This window comes from Perca flavescens, chromosome 5 (assembly GCF_004354835.1).
Source record: "Perca flavescens isolate YP-PL-M2 chromosome 5, PFLA_1.0, whole genome shotgun sequence".
Lineage (NCBI taxonomy): Eukaryota > Metazoa > Chordata > Actinopteri > Perciformes > Percidae > Perca > Perca flavescens.
In genome coordinates this window covers 12,904,504-12,922,793 of record NC_041335.1, presented here as the reverse complement: position 1 = coordinate 12,922,793, position 18,290 = coordinate 12,904,504, and the positions used below count along the sequence as shown (strand labels likewise).

General features: G+C 41.4%; 1 protein-coding gene across 2 annotated transcripts; it reads right to left on the bottom strand.

Annotated features, from left to right (window-relative positions):
• Positions 1 to 14,208: 14,208 nt before the first annotated feature.
• On the bottom strand, positions 14,209 to 16,838 carry LOC114555886 (apelin receptor A). Of its 2 annotated transcripts, none has more exons than XM_028578643.1 (2): positions 16,674 to 16,838; positions 14,209 to 15,812 (listed from the first exon to the last, which is right to left on the bottom strand). In XM_028578643.1, the coding sequence occupies exon 2, from the start codon at positions 15,723 to 15,725 to the stop codon at positions 14,637 to 14,639; it is 1,089 nt and encodes a 362-aa protein (XP_028434444.1). In that variant the 5' UTR covers positions 15,726 to 15,812; positions 16,674 to 16,838; the 3' UTR covers positions 14,209 to 14,636. The 2 variants fall into 2 exon arrangements, 1 of the variants encoding a protein (XP_028434444.1); XR_003692601.1 differs by lacking the exon at positions 14,209 to 15,812 and adding an exon at positions 16,021 to 16,101.
• Between the last annotated feature and the right edge of the window lie 1,452 nt (positions 16,839 to 18,290).

Here is an 18,290-nt window from a genome sequence, read left to right as displayed (position 1 = left end):
TAGCTTTAAAGGCAGCGCTACTGCCATCCTCTGGAGTGAGATAACTCCTACAGTCTTTCAGATTGCTGACCAAACATCCTTCCTTATTTGAATCACCTTACTACTAATCAACAATTATTTCATCAACGATTAATCTTATTTTTTCAAATAATTGTTTTGTCAATAAAATGTCAGAATAGTGAAACATGCCCTGTTGTGTTATTTCTAAGAATTTAATTACTAATAAATTATAGAATTACTAATATTTGTAGTAAACATTATTAATTATTCTTATTGTTTGTTAGTAAATTAACTTAACTTAAGTTTATTTAACTTCCAATTTACCATTTATTAGTGATGGTTGGAAATGTTTCCAGTATGTTTTATCTGAACAACAGCCCAAAATTCCAAAGCTATTCAGTTTATCGTGTGTGAAAAAAAGCATCAAATTCTTACAACAATTCTTACTTAATGCTTGCTCTTGAAGGAATTACTGTAATTGTTGGGGTTTTGGAATTTATAGAGTGTGGTCTAGACCTACTCTATCTGTAAAGTGTCTCGAGATAACTTTTGTTATGATTTGATACTATAAATAAAATTGAATTGAAATTGAATTGAATTTAGTTTAGTTTTACTGAATATCTGGAGGTTACATATAACCTCCTGACATATAAATACCTGATGCTCCTGCTTGAGGTTGTAAAATGAGTTTGTTTATTTGCCCACTTTTGGTGTTACAGTCATCTTTCACTACTTATATAACCATAGTTTTTTGTACATCTAATATTTTGTAACCAAACCATTTCCACACCACTGACGTTGCTCTACTTTTTGGAAATAACTCATCCTCCACCGTGGAGCCGGACGCCATTTTGCTTTCAGTCATTTTTGTTGTTGCTGTCCATAACAGTTTGACATCATTATGCCAACAAGGTGGAATATCTCCATTTTTACGATATGAATTTTTTGTAAGATATTAGAAATCCTGAAATAATATGATATGGCACACCCCTAGTATGTTGCATGTAAACACACGGACTGAGTCTTGTGGTGAAAGGGCAAAGTAACCCTGAGAGGTGTCTACAGGCTCCACCAATCAGACGCCGGTGTTTAGGTTGAGGACAAAGAGCGGGCTGTTGGTGTTCAGTTTGTCTCATCATGTCGTCCTCTCAGCTGCTCCTCTGCTGTCTCACTGCTCTGTCTCTCATCTGTCTGCAAGGTAAGACAGGTACATTCATACTTCACACATACTCCTCATTATATTTACTTTAATATCTGTGTGTTTTAATTCCCTGTCATTTATAAAATGTCAGAAATGTTGACTCAGTTACTATAATGATCATCTCTACATCAGCTAATCAATTGATTGACTCATTGTTAAGTCCTATTTACTATAGCTATTTTTCCTGTTTAAAGTGATGTTGATGATGGGATGTTTGATTGACAGTTATGTGACTACAGCTACAGCTAAATATCAATGATCAATAATAATATTGATCAGATGTGTTTGAACAGAGAGACTGCTCTGCTGTCTGACTGTTCCTCTGTTGTTTCATGGTGTTTATTTTTAATGAGTGACCTGCAGCTGTTCTCAGTCTAAATGTTAATGTGATGCAGTGTTAGCATGAGATGCTAACAGAGCTTTAGGCGCTGACCTCTGACCTTTACAGACCTGTCTGACACTAAAGGGGTCACTCTGCTTCACATGAACTAGTTCATACCTTCGCAAAGCATCAAGTCATCAAACATCTCTTTTTGGGGATCAAACGGAAGATCTGACACGTATCTATATGCGATGTCTTCATAATTTGAAAGGGAAACTACAATATTTTTCAATTTAGCCGAGCGCCTAAATTTTGGAACCAAAGAAGATTACGTAAAGTCTATGAAAGTGTTGCTCGGGCAGGTTGCAGTTGTTTCTAGTTGTGCTACAAATTGATCAGATTCAGACATTTTGTGTGTGTGGGTGTGTGTGTGTGTGTGTCAGGAGGCTGTCTGCAGTGTTTTGGTTGTAATGTAGGTGGTGGGCGTGGTCGGGGGCGGGGCTACGTGGAGCTGGGCTGCAACCAACCAGAAATCATGAACTGCAGTCGAACAGAGAGAGGATTCAAACTCCGACTCTGCATCACAACGTACAGCAGTCAGTAGCTGTCTGTCTCTCTGTTTGTCTGTCTGTCTGTCTTTCTTATGTTTTGTTTGGTGTTATGTTGTGATGTTTTTGTCTGTCTCTAAATACTACATTTCCCATGAGCTTCGGCTGCTGTTGTTGAGAATGACATTGAATTAATTGAAAAACTGATTCAGAATCAGAAAGTGTATTATTTTAAAGAATAAGTCAGTATTCTCAGCGGTGTAATCTTCAGCTCACCGTTAATGTGAAGCTCTGTGATTGGCTGTTAGTGAAAAGCACCATGGGAGTCAAAGTGACTTTTTGTCTTGTAGCTTTTTATTTTTTTATTTATTTATTTTTATCAGAGAAGCAAATGTTTTCTAACTCTTTTGTTTCATGTTGAACACAAACTAAACCTGCAGCAGACTGAAGTAACTGCTCACAGTTCACTGCTCTGTTGTTATTGTTATTGTTATTGTTATTGTTATTGTTATTGTTATTATTATTAGGGAGGAGTTTTCATAGTATTTTATCATATGGACATCATCACCCCCCCCTCCCCTCTCTGTGTCTTTAGAGTCTCTGGACCTGGTCTTGTCTCAAGGTTGCGCGACGTCTCGCCACTGTCAGCAGACGGAGCTTCCTGGAGTCTCGGTTGCTTGCTGTGATTGGTCGCTGTGTAATGGCGGTTGGCAGTGGGCGGGGACGGTCACTGCTGTCATCACCAGCTTCATCACCAGCTGTTGGTTTCTTCTGCAGGGACTCACTGAGAACTGATTCTGGATCAATTCTGGACCTCAGACTGAAGGTAGAACACACACTGAGCACAGTTCTTCTTCTGTTGTTTGGATTTTTATTCCAAGTTTTTTCTTCTCGGGTATTGATGTTTGAGTTTAAGGTTCTTCTCGTTGGCTTCACTGGTCAGAGTTTGTTTCCACATTCTTCTGCTGAAGGCGGAACGTGTCTCTGGTTCACCTTAAATCTCATTTCAACACCGGGGGGAACGGTCAGCCCCGACAGAAATGTTTATTATTGTCACCTTTAAGTAATAAAAAAAAATAATTTAGAGACTAAAGCCAAAAAAATAAATATATGTCATGTTACCATGTTTTCATTTCATTATGACACAGTACATGTTTACAGAAATAGGAAATACAAATAACAACGTGTGTTGTATTTCACTTTATTTCTTGATTTTATTTTCCTCTTTATAGGAAGATGAACTCGGGACGTCACAGAAATTGTGCCTGATCCATGAAGTCACTAATTAGAAGTTAGACACCAGCTTTAAGGTGAAGTAACCTCCTCCCTTATTCATTTCTGCAGTCTGCTGCTGCCCCTCAGTGGCCGCAGCAGAGGACTGCTGCTGTACTCAGCTCCCGGGAAAGAAGACGTGTAACTATGATGTAGAGATGAAGGGGGGGCATGCAAAGTGTGCAAAATGATTTTACTTTATTTTGATGTTGATGTGACTTCCTAATAACAGATTAAAGATTTACATTTATTTGAAATTATTATTATTATTTTTTTTTAAATGATTGAATATTTTGTCATCATGATGCTGATTCCGGTCCCTGGTATTGAAGGAATTTCAGGTTCACTACATGCAGTGATAAGGACGGACTAAACTTGTCTAGCTTCACATGAGAGATAAAAGCGTTAAAGTGTTCAAATACACAACAGCAAGTATAGTGCTTGCTCCCGGTTTATGAGGGGCATAGGTGTAAGAAAGGTGTTCTGATATTTACCAGTAGAGACCGGAGCACATGAGTGCTTCCAGCAGCTGAACTGGCACTGGGACCAGGCAGTGACAGGAGATGCATTTAGCCCTGAAGCAGGCACAGGAGCCGTGTGCCTCGAGGCAGGCCCTTCACAATGGAAGGGATAGAGAAGGATGTGAAGAGGATCTTTGTCTAAGGGATGATGGGCCCTGAGCGACCATATCCGGAGGGGACGAGAGCCCAGCACATTCAGGTCTGGCCAAGCCATGCTGTCCTCGGAAGCAGCATCTCTAGCCTAACGATATCCACCAGCAGCAGGGCTTATTACTATGCACCATGCAGCCGGTTCATGGTTTTCATAGCTAGATAGATAGATAGATAAACAGACAGACAACAAGATCTCTCTCACACACACACACACACACACACACACACACACACACACACACACACACACACACACACACACACACACACACACACACACAGATTATTGTGACACGACATCCATGGCCACATATGTGCCACATATGTGCCACATATGTGCCACATATGTTTAGAAGTTTAACCCCAGTCTTTACAGTGTACTGTTCATCCTCGTATATATTTTCTCAGCTGACTAAAATCTTCTTAGCCACAGAATCAGATCTAGTTAGCCGTAATGGGTGGAGTGGACATGACCCTGAACAACAGTGAATAACAATGACAGGGATACGACGTTGGGGGAGATCCATTTGAAAGCCCTGATTGCCTAATCACCTCCTCGAAACGTGCCAAAAGATAACATAATTACCATGAAAACACTGATGTCATGTAAATGCTGTGTTTTTCTAGGCCGTTCTTTCTCAAGGTCTGGACAATTACAGCGAGAGGCCACTTCCAGGTTAAACTAGACAGATTACTGAGACAAGCTGTTTTCAATAGTGATTCTTGAGCAGACGTGGTAGCAATTTACAGCAGGAGAAGTCATGGAGGGAGACTGCAGTGTCAGTGTGTATTGGATACTCAAGTGGCCACTTTTGTGAGGCATGATTATATGTAATACCCTATTATTTGTGAGGCCTTATCGATAAGATTTGTGGTGATTTGGCTCGGTTTCCAAACGCTGTGGAATGCCACTGATCATAATCAGCACATATTCAAGCAAAAGGGGAAGGGATATGAGTAGAAATGTTGAATGCAGAGATTTGACTTGTTTTTATTTACATTCAGGAGCACAAACTGCAAAAAGCTCACACTATGGAAAGGTGGAAAACCAAAAAGCACAAGTATTGGAACTGAAACTGAATATTTCCATTTTGTGGGACTTTATATGTTTACTCCACTTCATTTCTATATGAAATATCTCATTTAAAAAAAAGAGAGGATATTTTTACTTTCAGCATTGATTATTTTTTTGATTAATATTTTATTTATTTATAAAAATAGTGTTTATCACAGTTTCCCAGAGTCCAAGATGAAATATTTTGTTCCGATCAACAGTCCAAAATCCAAAGACATTTAACTTACTATCATACTGTAGAAGACTAAGAAAATCAGCAAATATTCACATTTGAGAGGCTGGAACCTGCCAAATATTGGGGTTTTCTTCTCTGACAATGAATTGATTATATTAAATTGTTGCAGATTAATTTTCTAGTGATTAATTGATTAAGTAATCAACCCATTTTTAGATCCAACTCACACATACTGTATATGCAATACAATTTTCCCAATATTTTCTTTAGTTTATTACCATGATCTTAATGCCTCGCCATCCTGAATGAACATTTCAATTTATTACAGGAAATGGGTTTTTATTAAAAGGTTGCCAGCATTTTGGAGGGGAGACAGTAGACTGAAAAAAAGAATTTCTAACAAATGTGTACACTGTTAACAAGCACTGAAGCATGGCATCCGTGGGAAGGGATGGGGGGATGAAGGTCAGCTTTGACAGAGGGAAACTGCTACTTTCCCGGGTTTCTGCGTCCGGCTGGGCTGACTTGTTTTAGTGGATCAGAGACAGGTGCTGGGCTCATACTCAGACCACAACCGTCTCAGACACATGTTATTAACAGTACAGTGTGAGCCCTAATCCTCTGGACAGTTCCTCATCACAAAGCTGTCAATCCGGAGTTTAAAATACGGTTACTCATACAAAATCCTACCTGTTCACTTATGTTCATGCTTCTTCAAAGAAAACGGGATTTGTTAAGGGAGTTTGCATTTGAACACTATCAGATTGATGCTGCTTACTAAATACCTAGGTATAGAGTCAGCTGACTTAGGACTGTGTGGCTTTGTTTTGAGCGGAGAGATACACTGAGAGAAAAACACAAATAATATGAAAATATCTCAAGAAAAATAAACCCCAACTGTTTTAACTTTGGCAGAACATGTTGCGTTCACTGACGACCCCCTTTGCTTAGAGTCTAAAGCTGACTGAAAACACACACACACTTTAACACGCTCTCCACCTCCAAGTCCTCTTTCCTGATTTTTTTTTCTCTACTAGACCCTTTTGTGCTCCAGATTCACAGGTAAGACAAACAGGCAGTCAGGGAGAGCGACACCCAAAGGTCCTTTTGATCTTTCAGTCAAAGGTTTTGGGTTGGGGCATGGATGTATTAACTGTATTAAATTATGGGTGGATAATACTCTAACCCCCTTCCCCCCTCCAACCTCACTCTGCTCTGTGTTAAACCAACTAATGGATGGATTGTGTGGAGAGATACTTTCCCTAACTGTGTCTTTTGTGTTACATTTCCCCGAGCTTGTGCTGTTTGTCTTAGGAGTGATTATAGGGTCGCAGAGCTGTGTGTGTGTGTGTGTGTGTGTGTGTGTGTGTGTGTGTGTGTGTTATGGTCTGGCAACAGGTGTACGAATGAGAAATTGGGGTTAGTGTTGACAGCCCATGGAATGTGTCAGATCTCTGTTTACATGTGCATATGAACACACACACACACACACACACACACACTGCGGAGTGCAGAGTGCATTTGTTGCTGCTTGGGTGGGATGGAACAGCAGGGAGATCTGAGAGGCGAGCAGTTGTGTTTTGGTTCAGATGTCCCATTTGGGTGTGGCAGCTCACAGTGGCGACAACACTCAGAGCGGGCACCTGTGTCTGCTGCTTTAATGTGTTTCATTTAGTCTGGAGATGCAGAGTGATGGTGCTACCAGTGCGATTAGTCTGGTGATGTTAAATATTTGACTGTTAAGCTGAAATCTTATTCCTCTGTGCAATAGAGCTCCATTGTTATCCAAAAGCTATAAAGACACATAAACCTTACTGTTTCACTGGGTGACATGTTCTTTTATTACCATTAACATAGACACTATATACACTCTCTCCTGCTGCTGTAAGTTCTCACTTCAACACCAAATGTTTATTAAGAAGCAGCTAAAAGTAGTTGCCAAAATGCAGAACTAACTGTGTGTTCTCTACTTTGTTGTTGCTTGTTATATATTTGTGTAAGTGTGTATTTTTTGTATATTTTTTGTATATTTTTGTGTGATCACCATGAGTTGTAGGACACGTCATTTGGTTTCCCAATACTTAGTATATTAAATAAATAAAACAAATAATAATAATAACTAATAATAATTAAATCACTCAAAACAAAACAAAAATTAATTAGTTTATTTTCATTCTAGAATAATTCAATTACATTGTATTGTGTGTGAATATTTTTTGGTGCAGCAGCTGTTGGTCAGAACAAGCAAAACCAGTGCATTAATGTGTTCATGTTCATGCTCTCCTAATGAGGAAAACAAAATTAGTTTATGGGGGCCAGTGGGTTAACATGATTGAACAACCTCTAATAGGCCGGAGCCAGGTCCACTCCTCAGGATGTTTTTTGCTACCTTTTTTTCACTATTATTTCCTATTATCTTATACCTTGGGCCATCACAAATTGTTAACGACCACCCCCAACTCGGCCCCGTTTGGTCTCAGGGGCCAAAAAACACCCTTTTTGGGAAAAGCTTTTGGCGGAATGATGTAATTGTGAATATTAAGGTACTGCAGCTACATAAATGGTCATATAACCCTACAATTGTGCATGGCATATCCTGACACAGCAGAAAAAGATTCTGGGGATTGCTGCCTTTTTATTATCAAATATCACCCTCAACATACCCCAAAAGACAAAACAAATGTCTGTCCGCCTCACAAATTGTCATCAAAAGTGATCATTTTCAAGCATTTTATTATAGACTTTACTGCCTCAACTGTACATGAAAAACTTCCCAAGTTTATAAGCTTCAAGTTAAGTCCAAGATGACCTTTCTATCTAGAGGATTACAGCTGGTATGACCAAAGTTCTCCACTGTACCTCAAATCGGAGAAAACAAAACTTTCAAGCATTACCTTTCCATATGGGATTAAGCATATTTTTTGCATATGAACAATATCTTTAACAAGAGTTGAGACTTGACTTACTGCTGCTTACTGCTATACTAAATGAAGTGAATTGCCTGAAAAGTGAGTAATGTTATGCCCCTAAGTGGACTGGGATCAGGGTGCAACATAGTCTACAATCACACAAAATCAATTAACCAAATGTGATATTTATTAAAGTCCACAAAGTCCTCGCAACACAAGGAATAAAGATGACTCGTGTGCAATCTGTTATCAAAAAGCCAACCTTCAATTGAGTAAACGTTTGTAACCTGTACATAAAATAAAAATACATATACATATAAAGTATGTTTTTCAAATGTTCTAATGAAGGATTTGTGCGATTTCCCCTTCTCACACAGCTTCTCTGTGCACGGTACCTTCTCAGCAAGCAGGGGTGCCAATTCCCCACACAGTGAAATGATAGATAATACAGTAGAAAACGCTTAGAGGATGTTTTTTTTTAAGTGCTCGTGCCGCCCCCCATGTGTCATCCTCTATGAAAATGACAGGCCTTCGGATGATGTCTTCCATCATATCATGAGAGCTCCAGTGATCCAGAAGTAAATTAAGTGCCTTCTTGTTTTAATCATTTGTGAGAAAACTCTTCCAATCAGCGGGTCGATGAACATTAAGCCCATTAACTATAAAACGTTTACCACAACCTCTGTGATCTCTCTCAGCTGATTTTGATGAATAAAGACGGCCAATGTAAGTGTCTGTGCTGAATGCTGTTTCAGCTGCAGCAGGTAGACTTTTGAAGGTGCGCTCTGGAGTTTCCATCTTGAATGAGAGCACATTGGCTTGGAGAAGGAAGTTGCGCATTCTCAGCATCTTTGATCATGTGATTAATTCCTTTTGCTTTGTTGTTTTTTGCAAAAAAGCCATTGATTGTGAGATGGAGTATGGCGTCAGAGTCAAGGGATAGGTCATTAGGTCAGAGATGCTAATTTGTGACTTAAGTTCTTGTGATTTGATGAAGATCTGAAAGATAAACCCACTTGTGGCCCTGTACTGGATCACTTTCTGGTTTGATGCCACAAGCTTCCTTTTAGGCGTGGTAGACGACATTGTCTTGAATCTGTTCCTCTTGATGGGTTCAAAGAAAAGAACCTTTTTTGTTTGTAGTCGATCACGGATGAACTTCTCTTTTTGAGTTTTGCCATTTTTCAGGGCATTCAGCACATCATAGCGCACCTCTTCTGGCATAGCTGCTTCTGAACTCAAACTTGTCAAGGGCTGAGAAGTCTCAAGCGGAAATGGGTTGATAAAACTCTGAAAAGCTTGTATTGTTTGCTGCACTTGCTCCTCAAACCAAGTGATTTCACGTGGTCTGAGGTCTCTTTGTCGCTTCTCTGTATGTTCGCCTCGGCCACTTGTCATTTCCCACATGGCTTCTACAAACTCTCTTTTGGCATGGGCAGTCAGGATATGACGTTGACGCTCGCTTACTGGTTATTCCACAGATCCTAGCAGAATATGTCCCAGACCCTGATTTTGACTTGAATCAATCTAGAAGTAGAGTGGGCACCTTACATGTAGAAAAATATAGGACACCAATCTCCCAATAGAATCAATATCTTTCTATAACCAGAAAAATAGATCAACTTACCTCCAAATTGTCTTTGCTGAATAACTTCAGGATGTGACATGAAGGGTTAAGATGTTGGTTGGTTAGTGCAGTGATGTAGTCTACGTGATACGCAGGTATATGCAGTATACCCACCAAGAAATCTCCAGGATTTTCATATACCCACTTAAAAATGTGCAATAATAAGCAACAACATATATTTTTGTGACAGAACTTTCACTTCAGATATTTGTATTCACAAATACGTGGTTGAGTAATGTGACAGCAGACAAAACTAACACTGCAGAACATGCAGAGAGACTTCTCTCATCTTTCACTGACCCGCTCCTCGCTGAGCGCAGTGCGTAATGTGCGTGTAGTACATTGGGGCCCAGTCGCTACGCACACACTACATGTGCGTAGCGACCGCGCCCCAATGCTCCGCCTACACTAACACCAGCATCCTCCCTTCACCACATTTAAGACTAATATAAGTAGGCCATTTTATTTTGTCCTCGTTGCTTTGGGGTCAACTTTTGTGATCCAGGCTCAGGTCCCTGATGTGAAAGCCCCCTTACTGCTTTATATTCCATTATATGTTTGATATATTTTAAATATCATCTGTGTTTTCCTTCTCATAGCATAAATAAAGGTATTCCCACCATAAATTGATGCATAAAAGTGTACATACACACACACACACACACACACACACACACATATATATACATACACAAAATCAGGATGCAGGATATTAGTCTTTGGTGCTCTAAATAACCCTGGGGGAGGACACCCAGACCCCACACTTTTGGCGTTTTTCCATTACATGGTACCTGCTCGACTCGCCTCAACTCGCCTCGACTCTACTCGACTCTACTCGCCTCGACTCGCTGTGCGTCCGTTTTCCATTGCAGATTTTAGTATCGCCTCTGCGTGGCTGGTCGTCATAGCGACTGCCGTGGGCGTGGCTTAGTAGCTTGCTTTCCCATTGACATATCCCCGTCGCATTTTCTGGTTCTCCGTCTCCGTAAACAACATGATATCAAAGAGATAGTTAACGTTTACTGCTCCAGATTTCCCACCGTGGTCACATATATATGACTCTAGAGTGGCTACTCGCTTTGTTTCTCTCACATATATATGACTCTAGAGTTGCTACTCGCTGCGGAGATAATCGCCGTCACTCTCTCACATCTCCCTCGCTCACTAGCTCCCCACACACACACATACGGCGACTCGACACACACACATCACACATGCACACACCAGCGCACCAGTATAACCATCAGGCCACTTGTATGCTACGGAGAAAGCTCTGCGTGGAGCCTCCGGCAGCAAAAAAACACCGCTGGCTAAACTATTTAAAAATGCCGTCTCTCGCTAGCAATGCAGTGATCAGTGACGCTTCTTTCCGACCAATCAGCAGCCTGCAGGGTTTCACGTCACCTTCTCGGCTCGCCTCAGCTCGCTTGGAACCTCGACTGAGCAGGTACTAAAAAAAGTACCTGTTAGCAGGTACCAGGTACTTTTTTTCGTAATGGAAAACCAAAAAAGGCGAGTAGAGTCAAGGCGAGGCGAGTAGGTACCATGTAATGGAAAAGCGCCATTTGATATGCCCCCCAAAAGGCCCATTCTGAGCCAGAAAAAAAAGAAAAAGTGGTACAGTATACCAACTATAAAACATTAGACTACACCACTGGGTTAGTGTGTTGGTTGGTTAGTGTGTTTATGTGTGTAACCTGGTTACCATTGTTTTATCTTACACACTGACCCCAGTCCACCTAGGGGCTTAATATTTTTCACTTGTAAGGTAATTCACTTCATATAGTATAACAGTACATAAGTCAAATCTCAACTCTTGTTAAAGATATTGTTCATATGCAAAAAATATGCTTAATCCCATATGGAATGGTAATGCTTGAAAGTTTAGTTTTCTCCGATTTGAGGTACAGTGGAGAACTTTGGTCATACCAGCTGTAATCCTCTAGATAGAAAGGTCATCTTGGACTTAAATTGAAGCTTATAAACTTGGGAAGTTTTTCATGTACATTTGAGGCAGTGATGTCTATAATAAAATGCTTGAAAATTATCACTTTTGATGACAATTTGTGAGGCGGACAGACATTCTTTTTCTTTTGGGGGTATGTTGAGGGTGATATTTGACAGCAAAAAGGCAGCAATCCCCAGAATCTTTTTCTTCTAGTTTCCCTTATGTGTCAGGATACACCATGCAAAATGTTAGGGTTATATGACCATTTATATAGCTGCAGTAATTAATTATTAATACCTTAATATTCACAATGACATCATTCCGCCAAAAGCCTATAAGAATACTTTGGGAGCACTGTAAAGCCCACACACCCAAACATCCCTGCACACAAACAAGTCACACAGGCCACACACGAACATAGATAACATTTATGAGCATACAGAGGCCTACTACACAACTGTTGTTTTTGTGTTGGCGGTGTCCCACGTGCACCCCCGGTGCTTTGCTCAGCTGGTATTCTGGGTGAGTTATTCCAAAGTGGACTTGCTGGACTGGCTAACAGCATGAGACAAGCTGTCAGCCCAGCTCATCTCAATAACAACAACAAGTCTGGCCAGTCCGGCACGCATGATCAACTCCACCCTGATTCCACTGTCTTAGTGTCAAACTCATATGTTTAAAGATGAACCAGATGCAGGCTGGAGGAGTGCTTTTGTTATGGACCTTATAATGATGCTGTAAAAGCCTGTGTTATGGGCTTTCCACTTATAAATCCTTCCAAATGGCATCTGACTAGACTATATGAAGAATAACTGTGTGTTTAAGCAATCCTGTTTCTGTCTGCGTGTGTTGAACATGCCAAGGCCCTCACATCCATCACCGTGACCATCCTGTGATCTGCTTCAAGTTCCGCCGCTGTCAAATCTGCTGCATTCCGCCAGGATGGACAATAAGTAACATGTGATCTCTCACACACACAGAGACGAGATGAACAATGCAGCTTCACAATCTCGGCATTTCACACATGTTACTTTAAAGTGTGATGCAAGACGAACCCGTAGACCTGGGATTCCCCCCCCAACTTCCTCACCTAGTTCACTATTTTTTTCTCAGCAAAGTCCTCTGCTCAGTGTGTTGGAGCATCTGCAGTCAGACGGCCTCCTCACATCACCCCCTCCACCCCACCCCCCCCCTCCACCCACCGCTCTAACTGCAATCACTTGTCAGCGGAGACAAATATTGACTTGTTCGGTGGCCCGACTTCTGCCAGGATTAGAGCCCCACTTCCCCCCCGCCACCCGCCCTCTCTAAACGGTGATTATGTCCAACAGAACTCATTACTGTCAAATCAAAGGATGCTTCAGAAGAGTCACTCGTTGGTAATGACCCTATTCTTCAGTGAACATGTGGGGGTTTGGTTGGCTTTATCTCCTGCAGATGGATAGTCCTTTTGTGACATTGTATTACATGAATCATAGGAACTTTCAAATAACTTTAACTCAAGACAAATAACTCAAAAACACTGGGATGGTGCCTCATTCTGCTGGTTATAAATAACTATACCGTGACCCACAAGACTGTGACATAAAAAAGTTAAAAGTACCACAGCAGATAGAAGTCACAACTGAGTATCGAATACACACTCTCAGGACGAGGGTCACTTTGCATAATCCAGTTACAGTCTGGATACTGGCTGTGAATCAACAGAGATTAGGGATCTGTTAGTCTGAAGGTGTAAACCAAATGCAAGGCATTCGTAACAAAGCTTTAACCCACTGGATATAGTTCACATTTAAATAAAAGGATGGTGTAATGAAACTGATGTGAAACTACAGGAGTTTAAGTTTCAAAAGATCCAATATTTTGCAAATAATTAAATCTAGTATTTATTTTTCTTTACTTTTTCCTCACCTTTTAATGGTGATTAAAATGACATTTTCAAAGGTGTTAGCAAAAGTACAACTTTGGTTTTCTTGACACACACGTACACACACTCTCAATGAATCTAAGAGATCTGGTTCATAGAACACATCTTTAATACAGTAGTTAGTTACAGTGATGTCGAAAAATAAAACATATACATCAAATTGGAACATTTATTTACAGAGTTCCTTTGTCCCCTTTTAGTGCTGTGATTACACTGTGAATCCCCCCAACCCCACCCACCCCACCCCGTTCCTGTTCCCCAACATTTGTCGACCGCCATCTGCCTGTCTGCCCCCCGTCTCCTCTCCACAAACTATATAATTAAGCCGCAACACCTTTTCTCCTCTTACGCACCCCCCCTCCGCCCTCCCTGCTGCAGACTTCTACCTTCATAAACAAACTTTTAAGAGGACACCGCTCTGTTTTATTTCCCTGCTCACACATCTTTTTAACAAGTGCTTCTAAAACAAAACAGCAATAGATCAGAAAAAGAAAATGCTATGGTATGAAAATACTGTACAGCTTTATGTTTCATCCAGTGTAAATAGATTTACGTGTAAATTGATTTACAATTCCCAACATCAGTGTGTGTTTCTAAAAATCACAATTCTGCCCTGTTTTCGTGATAGAAATAAGAACTTTTTGCAGAGCACAACAAAAACAAAAAAATAGACTTTTTTTTTTTTTTTTCTCTCTCTCTGAGAATTTGAGGAACAAAGCAGCTCAGGAGTTCAGCCAGCTGGCTCCGGCTTCAAGTCCACACAACATACAGAGCATCCCCATCTCTCGCTGTAGAATAGGAGGAACATATTATGGATTTCATGACTGTGAGCAGTGAAAGTTTATCATCTCAGCTTACCAGCTTTGAACAATGGACACATGAAGTCTTTTTTTACAAGTGTTCCAGTGATTGGAGCTCGGGCCAACCCGCAGCCCTGCTCCACCTTTCCTTTTAGCCTCTACACCTTGGTGGCAAGAGACTGAATCTCTGACTTCTGAGTCTGGGCGCTGAGCGTAGATGACATTGAGCTCATCTGGCCATGCATAGCCTTCTTCAGGTTGAGCAGGCACAGACACTGGGAACGAAAGCGCAGGTCAAAGAAGGCGTACAAGAAGGGGTTGAGGCAGCTGTTGACGTAGGCCAGGCAGGTAGCGTAGGGGTGAGCCAGCAGCAGGAAGCGCAGGAAGCCACAGAAGTTGGGAGCCAGGTTCAGGTAGGAGAGGGCGTCCATGCTCTTTAGGACATGGAATGGAGTCCAGCAGATGGCAAACACCACCACCAGTGTGGTGATGATCTTCAGCAGCCGCTTCTTCTTCTGGTCCTCCTTGCGCAAGTTGTTGAAGTGGCGTGTGACGGTGCAGCCGATGAAGCAGTAGAAGATGGTCATGGCCAAGAACGGTAGGAGAAACCCCAAGGCAGAGGAGGAGAGGCTGAGCCCAGCGATCCAAAGGTACTCGTGCTTCTGGTTCATGGTCACCAGGCTGAAGTCCATGGCGCATGTGGTCCGGTTGTTGTTTTGGTCGTTCACCGTGGTGCGGAAGAGCAGGGTGGGTACAGCCAGCAGGCCGGACAGGAACCAAATAGCACCCAAGGACGCCAGCATGGTGCCCCGAGAGCGCAGCCTGCTGCTGGACAGAGAATGCACGATGGCCAGGTAGCGGTCAAAGCTCAGGCAGGTAAGGCAGAAAACACTGGCGTACATGTTGACCAGAACAACGTAGCTGCTGATCTTGCAAAGAGCCACACCGAAGGGCCAGTGGTAGCCCAGAGCTGTGTACACGGCCCACAGAGGCAGGGTTATAACAAAGGTGAGGTCAGCAATGGCCAGGTTTCCTATGTAGACATCTGCAGCCCGACGTTTCGATTTGGATCTCCAGACAGTAAAGATGACCACGCCGTTACCTGACAGGCCCAGGATGAAGATGAGCATGTAGAGGACCGGGATGAGAGAGTAAGATGGCTCCCACTCTGAGAAGTCACAGAGCGCAGTCTCATTGTCATCATAATAGTCATAGTTATCAACATATTCCCCAGTGGTGGTCTCCATGCTGCAGCGGAGAAGATCTTTAAAAAAATAAAATAAAAAATCCCTTCCTTTTTCAGAAAAAAAGAGTCCTGTACAGTTCCAAGGCTTCTGAGGGAAATCAAAGCAAGAAACGAGAGAATCACTGGAGCTGTATTCTGTAGGTTCTGCTGAGCTGACTGCTGCTGGGAGTTGCAGGAGAGGGCAGATTGTGTGAGAGAGTGAGTGAATGTTGGCGCTGTCTGCCTTTTTAAACTCAGCCCCCCCCCCCCCCCTCTGGTTCCCTCCCAGGACGACCCCCCCACACCCCCCAGCCCTCCGCCTCTCTCACCTCTTCTGGTGGGGCCCATCCCTCTGCCCCGAGCAGCACCAATACGTTCCCCGCGCAGGCAGCTCAAACCTAATGTTTTCACACCATGCAAAATCAATAACCATCTGTTAGCAATTTTCAGGAGAAGCCAAAATAGCCTACAAGAACCGATTCAATTCAATAACTTCTCAAATATTAATAAATATATATATATATATATATATAAAATATATTAATAATTTGTCGAGACACGATCCCCGTCTGGCGTCTGGAAATAAGTTCATCTGATAGGCCTTTTACAAATAGGCTACGTCAATCAATCAATCGATCAATCAAGCAGGTAATCAGTCAGTTCATTTTATATAATTATATATATTTTTCTTACAACTTAGCTTGGTTTTTGTACTGAAGAGCAATGACCTAATTGGCGATCGTGAGCAAGTTATAATAATAATAGGCTAATAATGATAATCAGCACACAGTGGCTTGGATCAGTTTTTGTCCGTTACTAAAATAAATGTGATCATGTAAACAAAGCGGACAGATGCAGACCTGTTGGTCAGGAGGCTCCAAGCTGCCGCCCTCTACTTTTCTCTTGTGAAATATATTTGATCTTTTAATCGGCACGACGACGTATACTTTTCAGCGTTGCATTAGCTTACCTGCGATTTCGTTAGAAACAACGGTGGATTCAGCTCAGGTGCGGAACACGTCCGGACATTTCAACTCCTCTCGTTTTACATCACAATCACTATATTAAACGGCTGTTAAAAATGCACGACTGTCAGATGCGTCACATTTCGTCTCTTATTTTCTCGCCAGCTGACAATAAAAAAAGAAAGTTTAGGCTACTGTCAAAGTGAAATGTGTTGCAGCCGAGCGTGTCCCATCAGAAATATTAAACAATTAGTTGCCTTGAAATGACAACGTAATTAGATCGACAGTGAATTGCAAACTGTTTGAAGATTAGATTAAACGTCAGCGGGCAGCTCAGGCGATGTGTGAATTCAATTCTCAAGTCTGGGGATTTATTTCCATGATAAAAGGACAAGCTAACGCACCGGTTTGAAACCAAAACAAAAGGAAACCTCACATTGACACCATCATTGTGCTAACAATGTCTATTTCTACACCCTTTTCATTGAGCCTGTTGGTTTAATACATGTTCATTTAACTGCCGATTGCATCACTTGCTGATAGGAGTTAATGCAGTGCAACTTACAAGGCAAGAAATTAGAGAATTATATTATCTACATATAGCCAATTCAAACTAGGATTGTTCAACATTAAAACACCCTGCTATAAAAAACTTAGGAAAGTTGAGAAAAGGATTGTTAACACCCAACCTAAAGAAATCATTTTGCATTATGGAAATGTAACTTTACTGAGCGCAAACATCTGCCAAACTATTTGACAAACTATTCAATCAGCTCACAAAATATGTTATGTATGTATATGTATATGTATGCCTATTTTTCAACCTGCGATGAGACTCTGCCAGCTCAAGTGAATTGCCTTCAGTGAAACAAAGAGTGGACAAGTATGAGCAGCGCTGGACATTATTTATAGTTAGGATACTCTGTCTAAAAACAGGCCTCCTAGTGGTGATAACTTGGAACTACAACATGAATCCTCACAGTGGATTATTACACTGTAAATGCACTGGCTTTGAGAAATGTCTTTGGTGAAAGGAAGGACTCTCTGGATCCCAGCTTATGAGCCTGACTGGTTATTGTGCTGTACATAGAGCCAGCTGAGAGGAGCTGAGACTTATTCTTCTTTTAACAAGGAGGAGATGTTTGTGTGTTAAAAAAATGAAAGAAAGTTGTGATTATGATAAAAGAAAAATGAGCCGTGCCTATTCTACTTGTGATTTATCCCTGATCTTAGACACACACACACACACACACACACACACACACACACACACACAGACCAGGTGGGTCCCACCTCCACCTCATTCCCCAGGGAGAGGATTGGTCGCCTGCTGCTTGCAGGCCCGGTATCCCTTAGACAAATAAATTAGCAAATTTAAAAAATAAAGGCAAGCAGATAAGAAACAGATGGTCAGATTAGACCATCGTCTTGGATATCTTCAGAAGACCTCCTCACTTGTTAATCAGAGCCTTTATAGGTGCCAAGATAAAGTCCTGCTGCTGATATTGAGGTCAGTTTTCAGAGGGGTGGGAAGATGATCAGGAGCTGGAAGGGAGGATATACTTTCAAAAGAAAATACAAGTAAAATATATAAATGCCAGTTTGGACCAGAAGTTACGGCA

Excerpts from the sequence above, each read along its gene's own strand:
- LOC114555886 (XM_028578643.1), bottom strand. The coding sequence starts at position 15,725 with ATGGAGACCACCACTGGGGAATATGTTGATAACTATGACTATTATGAT.